This window comes from Delphinapterus leucas, chromosome 4 (genome assembly GCF_059928025.1).
Source record: "Delphinapterus leucas isolate spDelLeu-1000000601 "Yukka" chromosome 4, BTC_Dleu_Yukka2, whole genome shotgun sequence".
Classification (NCBI taxonomy): Eukaryota; Metazoa; Chordata; class Mammalia; order Artiodactyla; family Monodontidae; genus Delphinapterus; species Delphinapterus leucas.
The window spans coordinates 5,795,235-5,812,872 of NC_143132.1; the positions used below are offsets into that span (position 1 = coordinate 5,795,235).

The 17,638-nt window shown below is 44.5% G+C and overlaps 1 protein-coding gene across 1 annotated transcript in view; it reads right to left on the reverse strand.

The window, feature by feature from the left end:
- Nucleotides 1-10,061, reverse strand: part of IGSF5 (immunoglobulin superfamily member 5) — a 31,810-nt gene extending 21,749 nt beyond the window's left edge. The window contains exons 1-2 of the mRNA XM_089910231.1: nt 9,763-10,061; nt 4,333-4,636 (exon numbers count right to left, since the gene is read on the reverse strand). Of these exons, the coding sequence (XP_089766357.1) occupies nt 4,333-4,636; nt 9,763-9,973 (515 nt within the window). The 5' untranslated portion in view covers nt 9,974-10,061. The remainder of the gene's footprint in view (nt 1-4,332; nt 4,637-9,762) is intronic.
- Nucleotides 10,062-17,638: the final 7,577 nt, after the last annotated feature.

The window sequence follows — 17,638 nt, forward strand, 5'->3', positions numbered from 1 at the left end:
TTCAGGGACTTGAAAGGATTATTCCGGACATGAACACAAATTCCTTGCACTTTCAGGAATGAGTGGCAGGACTGATGCTTTTGTCTGGTTCCTGAATAAGCTTGAACAAGCACAGCCTCGTGCATCTTCAGCTCTTTGTAAACGTGGCTTTGCTTCTACAAGCCAGCTCTCCCAGCCAAGGCAGGAGCGAGGCTTTCAGATGCTAAAACCTGCATAAAACACACAACAGGCAGCCAGCCACCAGCTGCTCTCGATCTGGATGAATAATTTAGAAACAAATTACCCTTCTCCAAATGAGTCCAATAAAGTCAGACTCATTGCAACACACCCCTAAGGTTCTCCTCTGTGAAACTGTCGTGACTCCAGCTGCCATAATTAAGGCCACTCACTTCACTGGTCCCAGGCTAAGAAGAATTCAGCTGAATTAAACCCCATCACGGGAAACTGAATGTCCCTTGCCCTTCCCCTAAAAAGAGAAGCTTTGTAGGCAAGCTAATATCCAAATCCATTTCTGTGAGGCATCATCATAGACCAGAGCTCTTCGCTGCATTATTACCTTGTTAAGGTGTGTGGTTTAAAAAATTCATTCCATTTGGTGCTAATGGAACTTTTTTCAATCTTCCCTTTCAAAGCCTGGACCATACTTTGTCATATTTAAATTGCTTAAAAGCAAGCTGGGTTGGCTCCTTGGAGAGCTGGCTGATTCCAGGCTGGAACAGGGGAAAGGTGAAGACAGTTCGGAACATCTTACTGAGCCAAGGGGAAGGAGATATGGGGATATATGTACACATATAGCTGATTCACTTTGTTATACAACAGCAACTAATACACCATTGTAAAGCCATTATGCTCCAATAAAGGTGTTAAAAAAAGAACTAAGAGGGACACATCGGAAGTACAGCAGAGCCACCTGGAAGGGATTCCCACTGGCCGAATCTGGAGGAATCCGAGCATCACAATGAGTAACGATGGAAATAAATCATAATGTATTGGATAAAAATGCGTCCATACTAAAACTGTAAAAATTTTTTGAAAAAATAAGAAAAGGAAGAAAAGAAATGCCTCTTCTTTACAGAACAATGCCAAACTAATAAATATAGAAAAATGATGGAACCAGAAAAATCTCTCTTTTACAACCACTATAGAAATAAGTGATTCAGGCAATGACGTATCCATGAATGCAAATGTTATTATGTGATAGACAGTCAAGAAACAAGATAATCACACAGTACTTGTACGTCAGATATTAATTATAAAGGCCAAAAAGGCACCTTTACAATGAAGAAATCTGGGGGACACCACCTTACCCAAATGATCAAACTTATTACCAATAATAGAGAAAATTGGCATCACATGCCCACATGACATTACCCATGTCTTGCCAAAAATATTTAACCTCAATCAAAGTATGTTGGGAAAATTCAGACAAATCCATATTGAAGGGTATCTTGCAAAAATGGTCTGGATCCTTCAAAGATGTTTATATCGGGAAAGACAAAAAGTGGGGGAACCGCTGGACATTAAAGGAGACAGAAGAAGACCTGACAGCCAAAGGCAATGCATGGCCTTTAACTGGATACTGGTTTGGGGGGAAAAAATCTAGAAAGGACAGTAGGGGAAATTTGAATATGGAATCAATGTTAAATTTCCTGACTGCCACCTACATTGGGGCTATGTAGGATGGCCTTGTTCTTATGATACACATGCTGGGGTATTTAGGGGTAAAATGTCATAAAATCTCCAAGTAAATCTCAAATGGTAAAGAAAGGAAGAAAGGAAGGAAGGAAGGAAGGGAGGGAGGAAGGAAGAAGGAAAGAAAGAAAGAAATTTTAAAAGGAGTGAGGGAAGGATGGAGGAAGGAAGGAAGAAAGGAAGCAAAGAAAGGAGGGAGAGAGGAAGGGAAAGAAAAGCTAAGAGAGAGAAGCAAACATGAGAAAATGTTAACATCTGTTGTATCTAAGTGAAGATACATTGGTATTCATTGTACTATTCTTGCACCAACTTTTCTAAAGGTTTTTTAATTGTCCAAAATAATAAGAAAGCAAGCTAGGTTTGAATTCTAGCTTCATCTTCATATACAGTCTTGGTAGGAAATCAGCTAAAATCCTTTGAATTTAATAAGCTGAAATAAGTTAACCTCGACTTAAAACCGAAGAAAACACAGATTTCTGTGTCCTTTACCCTCAAAGACACTGATATTCACCAGAACCAGGTCAAAGCTCTGGCAGTCTGAGTCCCCATTCCTAATGGCAACAACCAGCTGGAGCCTGTACAGCTGCTCTGTGTCGATGGGGATGCTGTTTGGTTCCCAGCAGGCCCCTGCACTCTGTCTTCTACCTGACATGTGGATTCACTCATGCTTTAATTTCTGTTGTCTGCCTGGTCTCTGGAGACATCTGAGTTGGAGACAAGGGCCAGACATCAGGAGTGCAAGCTTGTGATGGTACTGCAGTGGGGATCAATCCCTGCAGTGCAAAGCTCAGGATGACTGGCGCTAACCACAGCTTAGGCTCTAAATGGCTTTTTACAGGTTCACAGATACATCATCTGTTATGCGGTGAATTGTCTGTCCCCAAAATTCATTTGTTAAAATACTAACTCCTAGTGCCTCAGAATGTGACCTTATTTGGAAACAGTGTTGTTGCAGATGGAATTTAGTTAAGATGAGGTCATAGGGTGGCCCCTGATCCAATATGACTGGGGTCCTTATTACAAAAAGGAAATATGGACACGAGCCACACATACAGGGAGAGCATCATGTGAAGATGAAGGCGGAGATCAGGTGATGCAGGGTCTACAAGCCAAGGGACACCAAATATTGCCAGCCACCCACCAGAAGCTGGGGGAGAGGCTTGGAACAGATGGGTCTTCAGAAGGAACCAACACTGCCCACACCTTGATCTTGGACTCTTAGCCTCCACAGCTGTGAGAGAAACCATGTCTGTTGTTTAAGTCCCCAGTCTGAGGTTACAGCAGCCCCAGGACACTCACAAACCTTCCAGGGCTGCTCACAGGGGGAGGGCAGAGTGGACGGGTGAGCAGATTCTGGAGACACACTGGCGAGGCCACCTCTGCCATCTACTATCAACGTGGGCAACTTCCAAACAACGTGTCTCTGTCACCTCATCTTTACATCAGGAATAATAACCGCATCCACTCATAAGAAAGTTGTGTAATTTGGTTAACATTTGAGAACTGCTTAAAACGGTGTCTTTAAAGAGTAGATATATGGACATGATTCACTTTGCTGTACAGCAGGAACTAACACAACATTTTAAATCAAGTATACGCCAATAAAGTTTTTTTAAAAAATAAAGTGAAAGAAAAAAAAAGAAAAAAAAAAGAGAAAAAAAAGGAAAAAATATAAAAAAAAAATAAAGTGAAACACTGAGTTTGGGGGAAAAAAACGCATCTTTACTTAATAAGAGCTATGTAGTACTGTTTTTTATTTTTATTGTTGTTATTATTAATCTTGCTATGGCTGTAACTTTATTCCAAACTTTGGAAGATCTAAGTAGAAGTGTTTTCATAGTGGGAAGAGTTTTGGACCAAGGGAGAAGTTCCTCCTGGCTTTGGGATCCCTTTGTGCCATCAGCATAAGACCTGGAATGGAGTGTAGTCCTTCTCTGGGCCTCCCTTCCTTTCCTCTTTTGTAAAATGAAGGCATGAAACTCAGCCCCCGCCCCTGTGCTTTCTAGTTGGCCCAGGTGGCCTTCGAGGTCAAGCAGGTTCAGAGGCCCCATGAAGGTTTGGTCAGTTTGGTGTTTCCCAAGGACCCTGCAACAGATTTTCTTCGGGATCTAAACTTTAAACTTATGTCATTTTGTGAAGTTAAAAAAAAAAAAAGAAAAAAAACATAGACCTGGTACTTTGAGATACACTGTGGATTTGCTGGGTAAAAAATTGAGCTCTCCTAATCCCACTAAGATTGGAAGGAACCCTTGAGAACGTGCATGACCTCCTCAGATACTGAAAGAGCTCACTTCCTTGGCCCAGGGGATGGGATCTGACAGGAACAATGAGTGAAAGCTAGAGAAAAACATTGAATTCAAGTATTTACATCTGAACTTGATGCTATTTTATAAGTAATTGTCAAGATTCTCAATGGTTTCCATATGTAAGTAGAAAAGAGAGAAGCACTTGAAGACGGAATTTTAAAAGTGAAATTACAAGGTCATGAAGCTGACACAAGTCACTTGTCTCCATTACCATCCCTACCTGAGATCAAGATCACCGTGCGATTCTCCTGGGCATCACTGATTCAGCAGCACAACATACAAAATGTAAAGCATGCAATAATAATCCACTTTGTATAAAGCAAAAAGTCTTCACTTACCCAAGGGAGGCTGAACCACAGTAAGATTTACAGTTACAGACTCGTGGACGTGCAGCCGCTTCATCTCAGCCACACACGTCACAGTGCCATTGCCCTGCGGCGTCAGAGCCAGAACGCTCACTGCACTTTGAAGGTCCTCAGGCTCCTGGACGGAGTAATAGCTCGAATGGCTCACCGGAACCCCAATCTCCCAGGAAAGACGTGGGAGTGGGGTCCAGCCCAATGCGCGGCAAGTCACATTACAAGGCTTATCCTCCATGACTACTAGACTGCCTTCAGGAATGAACAGCCGCCCCATAACTAAAGAAGAAAAGAGAAACGTTTGGAAGGAATGATCATGCTTCTCGGTGATAGATGTCTTTAAAATTTTCCTTCAGATCACATTGCATGAGCACTACCTTCCCGAGCACAAATTGACTGTGTCTGTATCTGGAAACCTTAACTCAGGTTTGATCTGTGTATTTAACTTATACCTGTCAGGTTCACAGAAGAAGGGGAGGTGGCTCACGAGAAAACAGAGATTCCAGAGAAAATGAATAAATAAAAATCAGGATCTAAGGGAATATAAATTACATGGGAAAGAGAGGGCGGATGTGCCCACCATGGAGGGCTGCACAACGTCTGCAGTGGAGTTGCAAACTTGCCCTGGGCTGCCCTAGGAGCCAAAGCAGAAAGGGAAAACAACCTTTATATTCTTTTCATCGTAAGGAGAACGCATCTCAAAGTTTCATGGGAAGCAAGTCTCTCCTGGCCTTTGGTCAGTCAGATTCATTTTATTTTTGAGTCACATTTTTAAGGATAATTTCCTATGATATTGCCTTAAAATATTTTTCTAGGTACAAATTAAATAAAAATCTAATCTAATCTAATTATAGAAATAACTACCTTAAATTCTGTATCAGAATGTATTACTTAGATCAATTATTTTAAAGTTTTTAGTAAAGACACGCTTGCATATGCCAGGGTTCACACTGTAAATGACCCATCTGAAAATAGCACTTGTATTGCTAATATTACTAAAATAACCTGAGGATGGGCCCCGGTAAAAACACAGTGTTAGCGAACTATATAGACAGTGAAACATTCAGATTAAAATACCCTAAAACTCCCTGCCATGTAATATAATGGAAAGAACACTGGATTAAGAATCAAAAGATCTGTTCTCGATATTGGCTTTCCCACAAACTTGCCGTCACCATGGGTAAGTCACTGAAATGTTCAGGCTCTCTGTTTACTACCTGGTGAACAAGATGATTTAACAAGATGAGTGGTTTTCAAACATTTTGGTTTCAGTAACTTTTATACTCTTAAACACCACTGAGGACTCCAAAGACCTTTGATTTACGTGGGTTCTATCGATATTTTCCATATTTGAAATAAGAATTAAATATTTGCTTATTTTTTCAAACATTTGTTTTAAAATAACATTAATAACCTATTACCTGTTAATATGGATTAACATATTTTTATGAAAAATATCTTTATTTTTAACCCAAAATAAATTAGATGACATGTGTTCTATTCATGCAAATCTCTTTAACATCTGGCTGGACTCTCATATCTGCTTCTGCCTTCATTCTGTTGTGATATATTGCCTTCTTCAGAGTATATGAAGAAAACCTGACTTCACACGGATATATGGTTGGAATGGTTAGGAAGCTTTTCAGATAATCATGGATATTCTTTGATACTACTGATACGCCAAAACTTGACAAGCGGTGGTTGCCTAAAGGTTAGTTACACTGTGGAAACTGAAACCGTATTAAGGAACTTTCATGCTGTTACATTAGAATCCATTGCTCTAGATGGCACTTTGAATAGACATTTCACCCTTGCATGATTTTGTATCATTATACATCAGTCATTTGGAAAACACCGGTCCACTGAGTTAGGCAGACCTTCCCAATGTACAGTGGGAAAATCCCTGTACACTCATGACAGTGAGTGAGAAAGGCAACTAAGATCTTAGTATTACCATGGAAACAGTCATGACCACAGAGACCACCCTGAAAGAATCTAGGGGTTGCCTGGGAGTTTCCAGACTAGACTGAGCTGGATCAGCTCTGAAAGCTCTTCTTACTCTGAAATGTTAATTTCCAGTTATTCCTTTCTTGAATAATGTCTTGGAGCAAGTAAAGCAGCTTAGCTATTTCAAGGATTACTGTAAACGCAGCAGTGAGAAGGGAACAGATTTGTCCCTTCAGACTACAGGACCTTGTGTTTATTCTTTTTAGTTCATTCATTGTTTCATTGATGGAGAGGTTTAAGATGACAGAAACTGGGGGTAGGGGGCTGGTATTGCTTCAGTTAGTAACAGTTGATCTTGAACTCAAGGCTTAGTGGCCTTCAAAGCACAAAAGATCTAGAGTTTGGTGTGTGATTAATTGGTGTATGGGCAAAAATACAGCAATCTGAAGCATTTCCTTTTTCAGTATTTGTGATCCACCTTTTCCCACTGGCTTTCACAAAGGTCATCCAGTGGCATGACAAGCACTTTACACAGGGTGATGGCTAGAATATTCATGTAGATTTTGGATGACTCAACATGGAGTTATGTACGTTCTCTTTCTTCTTCTTGTGGATACATGGGAAGGAAAAAAACAAACTTTAGAAAATTCACTTTCAAAATAAACTGGATGCTTCCTCTTTTTTCACGGTTCTTTTCCCTCGAAGAGACTCTGTTGCCCAGAGAACTTTTGTTTCTCTAAGAGCAAAGTGCCATTCAGCCCAGTGCAAGCAGGGTAAATGGATGGAGTTCTGTCTCGATCTATGGGTTCCTTCCACGTGACCTTGAGGAAGACTTTAACTTCCCTAGATTCTTGTTCTTCCATCTGTGTTAAAACCAAAAGCTACAGTAATTACCAACATTTAAAAATGCATGTTAGGGGGGCTTCTCTGGTGGTGCAGTGGTTGAGAATCTGCCTGCCAATGCAGGGGACACGGGTTCAGCCCTGGTCTGGGAAGATCCCACATGCCGCGGAGCAACTAGGCCCGTGAGCCACAACTACTAAGCCTGCGCGTCTGGAGCCTATGCTCCACAACAAGAGAGGCCGCGATAGTGAGAGGTCCACGCACCGCGATGAAGAGTGGCCCCCGCTTGCCGCAACTAGAGAAAGCCCTAGGACAGAAACAGACACCCAATACAGCCCAAAATTAATTAATTAATTAATTTTTTTTAAAAAATGCATGTTAGGAGTATTCAGACAACTTCATAGTTGCATCTTGGGAAAGATGCTATAAAACCACATGGATTTATGAATCTGATATGCCATAAGCATAGCAATAATAAGTCACGCCTTCAACCCTGTTTCCTTGATCCAGGGGTGCCCTCCTCCTCGCTTGCTTCCCCACTTTACCTGTTATCTACAGACCTTCAAGGCACATCTCGTATAGCACCTGCTCTGTGGAGTCATCCTAGAAGCCTTCACTAAGTCTCTTATCTCCCTTCCCAATTTGAACCTTACCTTGTCTCCCTCTCTTTGCACTTGCCAGCATCTACATTGCACCACTGTTATTCATGCGCTTGCATTATCTACTCTTCTTGTAAAATTCTTGAGAGCAGGACTGTGTCTTATTGCATTCACCTTGAGTGCCCCTTAAATGCCTAACACAATGGCATGCTCCTACTGGGAATGCAACAGATAATAGCAAATGACTTTATGGGCATTGCTATGAACCAGGTGCTGTTCTAAAGGCTTTATATAAACCTACTCATTTGATCCCACAACTGCCCTATGATGAGGAAACTAGGACACAAGGTCATTAAGTAACATGTCCAAGGTCACACAGTTAGTCAGTGATAAAGCTGGAACTTGAACCTGGCAGTCAGGCTCCCACCTCTGTGCTATTTACCACTAGACCTCTCTGCCCCACCAGCTTCATTTGCAGTAACTTGAAACAGACAGGGCTTTGGAGTCTTCAAACCATCCCTAGTCATTGTTCCATCCGATCCTCACAGTAAACCTGTGATGTGGGCAGGGGAGCCTTATCCTCACTTTAAAGATAAAGAAATGGAGCCATTTCAGGAGTCACCAAGGTAGGTAACTGATGAAAACAAAACCAGAACTCATATCTTTGGTTCCTTGTCCTGTGTTCTTTCCTTTATACCACAAATTATTAGAATAATAATTTGGTCATGCAAACTAAGCCAATAATCCAGGTAGCTTCACAGAATCACTTATTTAGAGAATATCATTGTGCCCCTAATTAAACCACACAAAATTAAAGACACATAAAAGTAAAGATATAACAATTTGACTAAATTAAAAAATGCAAGTAGAAATAAGTAGGCATGTAACTCCACCGAACGTTATCAAACTTGATTTGATAGCAATATGAATATAGACCAAATCATTGGAAATTTCTCCTAAACAAACTAATAAGCAGGCATAAGAAAAAATTTCAAAGACACAATGTAGTCTGTTAAAAGAAATGCTGCTATAGAAATCAGGAACTCTAAAAGCCCCAATGCATCTACAAATAGTACATAATTACATTTTTAAGGAATGCAAAATGATTAAACTTTGATAAAGATGTTCTGAATCCTTGTATCCTTTTTTTTTCACTAAGTAACATAATCTTCAGCACCTGAAAATTACCTTTGATCCCACAACTGCCCTGTGATGAAAATGAATAAATGATAAAAGGGAAAATAAGTTATCCATTATTATAAATTTTGTTTACTCTTTTATTTTCTCTAAAAGACTTGGTAGGGCTTAGTGAACACACACCTTTGATTATAAGAACCACTGTGGGCAGGAAGGGTAATAGATTAGGAAAATTCAGCTGGAAAGAGGAAAAAGTTAAAGCATGATCCAAAGTTGATAAATGATGTCAGGCAAAAAAATAGAGTCAAGTATACAAAAAGCTAGAAAAAGGACAATGATCGTCAACCCTCTCTCTAAATCAAAGACAAGTGACTGCAACTGGCCCCAGAATTCCGGGATGTACTTCCAGAAAAGTTATTAGTACTGAAATTGGTCAGATGAAAAAGTGATAAAAGCTGTCTTTAATAGTCTTAATAAGAAAAAAGGAAAGGAACGGGAAAGGAAGGAAAAGGAAGAGGAAAGGGAGAGAAGCAGAAAGAAAGAAAGTAAAAAGACAGTTAGTGAGGACGGGAGGAGAGAAATAAACACCTAAAAACAACAAACACTAGTCAGTTCAGAATAGCTCTAAGCATACCAGCTGAAGGCAAGTCCACATATGAAAGAAGGAAGGAAGGCTAGGAAGAAGGGAGAGGGGGAAGGAGCATGGTGATAAGTAACAAAATATCCATCAGTTCAGAATAATTCTAAGCATAGCACCAACTGAAGTTCGACCCTATATGTCCCCATATACGACATGAACTTCAGAAGGTCCCTTCCAGCCCCCTGACATTTAACCCAGTGAACTCCAAATGCTCCCATTGGAGTCACCTGCATACACACCTTGGACAGAAAGAAAGGCAGATCCATCCCGGTCACTGTTCTGGAGGCTGCATTTGATTTGCCCTGCATCACTGAGTTGTACGTTGTGGATTATCATCTCAGAGATGAAGTTACTGCCCTCTTCATAACTCATGGCGGTGAAGCGGTCGTTGGTGATGATGGGCTCCGTGGGCGTGATGCTCAGAACCACCGTGCCTTTCAGAGCCCACATGATGAGCTTCCAGCCCTGCGAGATGGTGCAGTTGAAGCGAGCCTCCGAGCCCTTCAGCACCGTGACGTTCTTGGGACCCTCTATGATTTCATTGCTGGATCCACAAGCTAAAAGACAACCAATTTTTCAAGGTGGTGAGGGGATGACTACAGAAGTCGACTGTACAATGTAGCACTTCTGTGTACCAGTTGCGGCCATTGGGTGACCATCCCGTGGCTCAGATTCCATGTCCTACTGGTCTCAGTACCAGGTTTCCCAGTAGCTCAGGAGTTTCCAGTGGACAGGAAGCCACACCCATGCCCTCCTTTCCATGGCCCCCTCCCCAGTCCACAGTCCACGGAACTCCCAGTGGGATTGGGACTGGAGGGAGCAGTGTCCCTCCTCCACCTCCTGCGGGATGTTACCTTAAGTATCTGACCCCAGCCTGTCCAGAGAGCGACCACTAGCCTAGCTCTGTGACTTCAGGCAAGATTTTCAGCCTCACCATGAAGTGAGAATTTTCCTCCCAGTGAAGTGGGAAGGACATGTGATTTCCACCTCAGAGGAGATCCCAAGGCTCAAAGGGGGAAGTGGAAAGAAGCTTCTCTTTGCATAGAGGGTGGAGACCCCAGGTTGCCATGACCATGGTCCACTGCATGCCCCCTGCACTCTTAGGATGGAACTGTCACTAATGCCACACCCCACTTCCTAAGGACGAGAAGAGATACGTGGGGGAGACACAGAGAGGGAAAACACATAGAAGGATGTAGGAGAATGCGATCCCTCAAGGAGAACACTATGGGGATGTAAAGGATGCAGGAGAGTGGGATCCCTCAATGACAACACTGGGGGGATGCATTTGGCAGCCTCGTAGAGAGTCTTAGAGCATCTAGTGTTGTGTTTAAAACTCCAGCGGGTGGGCAGGTAGTTCTAGAGCATAATACTGTGAACTCCAGAGTCCTGCCTCACTGGGAAAGTTTTCACACTTCTCCTTGACCACTCCCCTCACTGCACAACAGGGACACTAGTACTGAAACCCAGCAGAATGCTACAGGGCCTTCCCAGAGGCAGGCCCTCCCCTCCCCTATCTCTCTTGCCTCTTGTTTGTATAAAAACTTTAACCTCTTAGACCTTCCCTGAGTTCCAAATAGCAAATTTAACCAGAGAAGTGAGAAAATGCAGAAAAAAAGAAAAACAGTCAAACAAGACAAAATAATAATAGTTTAGCCATAAAACAAAGTCAAGGACACTTAGCTCCTCCTCCAGGGCTACAGATAATATCCTGAGCCATATTCTTGAGCTGTTTTGCAGATACTGAAACCCTCACCAGGTGAGAGAAGTTAAGTGCATGCTGACCACCAGCACGGAGACCCCAGACCGGTTGGAACCAGAAGGTTGATGATGTTAACTCCTGAAATACTACCCTGTTATCTCTCCACTAACTAACCAGAAGAGTGTCCATGAGCTGTTCATGAGCCCCATGACCCCCTCCCTCACACTGCTTTTTAAAGCCCTTCCCTGAAAGCTATCAGGGAGTCTGGGTCTTTTGAGCATTAGCTGCCTGTTTTCCTTGTTTGGTGCTTGGAATAAACGCTGCATCTGCCTTCACCACAACCTCATGTCAGTAGACTGGCTTGGCTGCGTGTTGCGCAAGTGGACCCAAGGTTGGTTAAAAGTACCACAGCAACTAGTTTTAGGAACCAAATGAGATGATCCACATAAAGCCCTTAACATGACCCTCAAGCACTCAGTAAGCAGTCACTACTGTGTGACGTACAAGACAAACCAAGAAAATCATAGAGGAAAGTAAAATGTTTCCTTCAGACTTCTCACAACATTCTACCTTTTGCTCACCAGATGCACTCTGACACTGGTTTTAACTGGAATAACAACTCCTAACGGGCCTTCCACAAGGAGGGCATCAAGACCTCTCCAGCTCATGGGAACTCAGTCAGAAACACTCAAGATGGAGTGTGTTCTGCACCTGAAGAACTCAAGAAATCTTTCGGCCATTTAGGACTGATTTTCTTATCACCCCAGAAGAGCGAACTGGTGGTCAGAGTTTTCCTAGACTTTCCCATGTTTGTAATAATATTTCAAAGTAGAACTTACAGAACAATTGATAATCTCCAAGATTTCTCATCTGTTACCTCTTACATTTTAATGCTGAGGAAATCAAGACCAGCAACGCCTCAGGACCTGTGATCACAGTGGTGGGGCTGAGACACAAACTCAGCCCTTCCCACTCTGAATTTTCCCTCTTTCCCACTCTTTGCCCTCTGATCTCACTCAGAGTTTACAGTAAAAAGACCCCCCAACAGCCCACACTCTTGGTTTCTTCTCAGCCACGCCTGCCACCATCACTAAGACTACATGTTCCAGGGACTTCCCTGGCTGTCCAGTGGTTAAGACTTCACCTTCCAATGCAGGGTGTACAGGTTCAATCCCTGGTCGAGAGCTAAGATCTCACATGCCTCACGGCCGAAAAAACCAAAACATAAAACAGAAGCAATATTGTAACAAATTCAATAAAGACTTTAAAAATGGCCCACATCAAAAAAATCTTACAAAAAAAAAAAAAGACTACATGTTTCTATCACCTTCCAGAGTGATATGAACCCTGCAGGTCCACCAGGCAGCCCGCATCCACACTGGGTGCCCCCAAATAACTGCAGCCCCTCTTTCCTTCCAATCTTATAAGGTCAAGTTGTAAGGCAGGTTCTAAAAGAATCTAATTACCACCTGAAAGATTTCTGGGAAGGAACCTCCCCACCAGACACGTATTAACACATTGACACTCACCTGAGTACCCAGAATGCACTGCAGGGATGGTGCCCACAGCAGGGCCAGGTCAATGGGAGAGAATGGGGTGTACAGTGTCTCTGAGACCTGTAGGACTGGGTCAACTAGGAGATCCCAGGCTCCAAAGAGGCAGAACTGAGGGAAGGTCAGAATTAACTAGGACTAATCCTGTTTGGGGGTAAACATGATCACTATTCTTTGTTTTGCCTCTGGGCATGATAGAAAGAGAGAGAAAGTATGACCCTTAATAACCACTCAAATTGGGTATTCTCCCTTACCCTTGGGCACATCTTTCTGATCCAAGGATCCCTCTGATCTGGGATTTTTAAAAAAGGTGAAAAAGCCTGAAGAAGGGAAGGCAGAAATGATTCCCCAGGGAAGCCACAGCCTCTGTGCCAACTTGGCTCTTTCCACGAGCCCTAAATTGCATCTCAAAAAAAAAGCTCAAAGGAAAGAAACAGCCAAATCTACACCCCGAGGAAGAAAAGACGAGACGTGTCCTCATACTCCACACTGTAATAACAACATCTTTCCCACCTTGGACTCAGGTCCATGGGAGTAGGTTGAACACAGCCCATGGGTCTGGGTGCTGGGAGCACAGGGGCAGTGAGACCAGAGCTTGCCCGGCCAGCTGCTCCGTCCAGAACACTCCAGCAGAATAAGCAAAGCATCTGAAACCCTGGTTCCATCACTTCCTGGTCCAGGTAGGATATTCACTCCAAAACACTGTTCACTCCAAGCCAGTCTTTAAATTCCCTGAAGACTGCACATGGGAGCAAGAATGCACCAGGTACAGACCTTACTGTGCAGCTCAGGAGGTGGGAGCTTGGGAGGGACCTGGACCAAATGGAAACTCTTCCACTTTGAACTTGGCCTTTAAATTAAACAGGCGGCATCAAATCCTAATCACTAAACTCCCCTGACGTCATTGCCTGTGATCCTTGCTGCCACCATGAGTAAACTCCCCTCAGCTCTGCCTTGTGACTCAGAAGCTCTATTTCCGGTAACGTGAGGCCCTGGAATCTCACTGCTCTCTCACCTGCATCCTATCAGCTGTGGTGTGTGTAACTTGCCCCACACAGGACAAATATGAGAAAATTGTAAATAAGACCTTTCATCAAACAGTCCGCTTTCCCCTTTGCTCTCCCTTTCACTTTGTAGAGCAAAGGTCCAAACCAGGGGCAGAGCCACGGGAACGATGAGTGTCCCCGCACCCACCTCGGCCACCAGCTACGGTGATCACCCAACACCGGGTCCTCCCTTGCAGGAGATGATCAACTTGCAAGATGCTCATTCATGCCAACACCCTCCAATTCCACATCCAGGGCTTCAGCCCCACCCCCCCTTGCTTTCCTCCTGCCTTGCAAATCCCGCTCCACCAGGCATCTCCGTGTAAATGGCCGGCTGCCACCCAGGACTGAGAAGGTTCTCTTCTACTCATTGTGTCCTAACAGCTGCAAAACTGAAATCACTCACACAGTAGCATGTGGGCCAGCTTCCTGGCCCCTCCCAATCCTCTGCAGATAGATCCTGAACATAAGTATCATTCTTCTGCAACTGCTTCTTCTCAGCTCCCTGGAGTAGCAGCCAGGCATCTCCCTGGCGTGTGGGGCACAGAGGGTCTGCACCCACTAACCCCTCTACTCTTCCACTTACTTCTTCTCCAGCTTCCCTCCTGCACCTGTAGACCCCTCACCTGCTCCCATCTCTTACTTAACATTGGAAATGAACAGACAAGCAGACAATTAAAAGCAGAAGGGAGAAAGGGAAGTAAAGCAGAGGGCAGTAGAAGGGAAGTGCCCAGGTAAGACAGCTCCGATGGAGAAAATGGTAGTCAAAACACATCGGGGGCTGGGAGCATCAGAAGGAAACTGGCAAGTGAGGGAGGGGGTTCCGAGGTGTATCAGAGCTGCCCCCCATGTCCCGCTGACCATAGCAGGAGATGCCATCATCACCGTTGTGCCACCGCCATCACCCAAGACTGCGCTCTCCACGGGGCAGCCAGATGGGTCTTCTCAACATGCCTATGTGACCAGGTACCCTTTCCAACCTCCCACCCCAATACCCCAGACTTTGTTTAAAATATTTCCATCCTTTAGGATACAGACCAGATCACCCTTAACACTATCATACCTTAAGACCCTTCTTAGTCTCACATCAATGTCCTCTCCAACTTCATTTTGCCCCAAACTCTGCCCTCTGCCCACCAGACCATCTTCAATTTATCCAACTCACCAACTCTTTCTGGCCCCAGGGCCTTTGCACAGGCAGTGACTGCCTGAAGAACTAGTCTCGCTTACTCCTCAGCTCCCAGCCAAGTTGTCTTCTCCTCAGGAAGCCTTCCCAGACCACCCTGTGCAGGTCAAATTATCCATAACAGACTTTCGGATGAGTGAAGCAATTGTCATTGTGGTGATTTTGTATTGATTTTTCTATCAATTGATGTCTAAGCTCTTTGTTAGCAGAGACTGCACCTGGTTTTGCTCATCCCAGTGCCTGCACCTAAATGGCATGTAAGAAGATCTCAGTGAATATTCACCAAGTGAACAAATAACCCATCACGCTAGGAGCAAGGTGGACAGGCGAGGGCTGGCAGGAGTCCTTTGGGGGCATGTGGAGGTTGTCCTCAGCTATTCAAAGCCATTGGAGGTGTCTCTACCCGACACTTTCCATGATGAAGCATCCTAGGAGTTCAGGCTTTTGCAATGAACCCCATCCCCCAAAGGGCTCTAGGATTACCCATAATCCTCTCCCCTCCTGGAATAGCTATCTCCAGACCTCAACCCAAGCCATCCCTGCCTTCAAAACAGTACTTCAGGAAAAATAGCTCAGAAAAATTGTAGACGCAGAGTTCATCAGTTTCCCGCCAAGCTGCCGGAAGAGATTTTTACCGCCGTGGCTGACACAGCCACGTTGGAGCCATATCCCTAAAATGTGTGTTGAGCCTGGTTTGCTAACCGCATGAGTCCCTACACAAGCAGGGAAAATGTTTTCCTCTCCACCCTGCAAACAAATGCATATGAAGCACCTACTAAACGCTTAGCACCACGTACTAGAAGGCACGGGCTTCCAAACATCTTTGCCCCTAAATACATGTTAACACCACAGCCTGGTTCCCTTGGCTTAATGTGTAAACACATCCAAAACCAAAATTTGTAAAACAGTCCTGACTGCACATTACACACTCTGATCATTCCTATACTATTTTATTCTGTTTTATTTTTTCAAGCTGTCGTGAATGGAGTTAAAAAAAAAGAAAAAAAACTATTATCTAGCCATCTGAAACAGAGTTTATAGGTGTGTAAAGTATAAAGCAAGCAAAACTTATCTACGCAACTAAAAGTCAGAATAATGATCACTTTGAGGGAGGGGGAGGGGCTGAAGAAAGCATTTGTGAAGTGTTCTTGGGCTCATCGTTGATACACAAAGGTGCTCAGTTTGTAAAATTTCATCAAGCTGTACCTTTATGACTTGTGCACTTTTCTGTATGTATATTATTCTTCAATACAGTGCCTTAAAATCCCTGAAGTAAGAATACCCTGAGGACTTTAAAACCTAGCTAGGAAAACAAGACAAACACACCAGACAGAAGCCATGAAATCAAGACAAGACATAGTCAAAAGAAAGCTGGCATTCCTGTTACCCTAAGCACCCAGGGGTCTGCACACTCCATCTCCTGCAACGCGGAATTTGATCCAGAGACCCTGGCCTGGGGCACCTGGGATCTATTCCCACTGATACTCTGGGAAAGTTCCAGGATGAGGAGGGACTGTCGGGAGGACTGGGAAGTCTCACAGGCAATGGGCCCCTCACTCTGCCAACAATGGGAGATGTGGGGTTATCACCGAGAAAACTGCAAGGCCAGGAAGGCTTCAGGGAGGAGGTGATGCCCAAGTCAGGTCTTCCTCGAAGACCAGGTAGAAATGGAAGGGGAGAATATCCAGGCGGGGGAATGGGATGCTTCAACAAGAGCAATGAACTTGGGAAGGTACCCAAGCAGGGACCCCTGGAGGAGGACTGGTGGGCTCCTGCACACCTGACGGACCCTTCCGGAGTGAGGCCGGCGCAGCAGGAAATGGAGGGGGTGGGGTGGAGGGGACCCAACAGGAAGAGCCTAAGGCAGAATCTGCTGGCAGCCACGCGCCCCCGTGGCCTCCTCCGAGCCCCTCCCGCCCACTCCGGGTGGATGCCCGGGAGCGTGCCAGCCAGCTCTGCGGTCCCTACCTGCCAGCCCAGCCAGGACGACCAGCGCGGCCAGGATGCCTCGGCAGCGGCCCGCATCTCGCATGCTCCTCCACACCTGGGAAAGCAAAGCGGGCAGGTCAAAGCCTGTCTCCATCCAGAGGCGCATGGGGACCCTTCCAGCTCGTGTGTTTCCCTGGAGAGATAAGTCAGCCTGTCCAGTGGCACCAGCCTCATCTTGGAACTTGTTAGAAAAGCAAATTCTCAGGCCCACCCCAGACCTGCTGGATTAGAAGCTTTGGGGGGCAAGCTCAGAAATCTGCCTAAAGTTAAACATTGTACCGATTCCTGTAGGTGCTCCCATGTGAGAATCAGTGTATTCAACGATCTTCCTCCCAAGCCCATGTATAAGTCGTGGGAAGCACGTGCTGTACCACGACCACAGAGTCACTAACCGAAAGGTCTGAGCATGGGCATACTGCTACTCACTTCAATCAGGATGCTTTAATCATTGAGGAAAAAAATCCTACTCACAGCAAGCGTACATTAGCAAAAGGGAAGACAGACAGCAAAAGGAGGGACTAGATCATAAGCTTATTAGGTGGTAAGAGGTATGGAGACAAATAGAAGAGAGCAGTGTGTGTGAGGGGATGTGTGTTTGGTGGGCTGGCTGGTGCTTCGAATACAGAGGTCAGAGAAAGG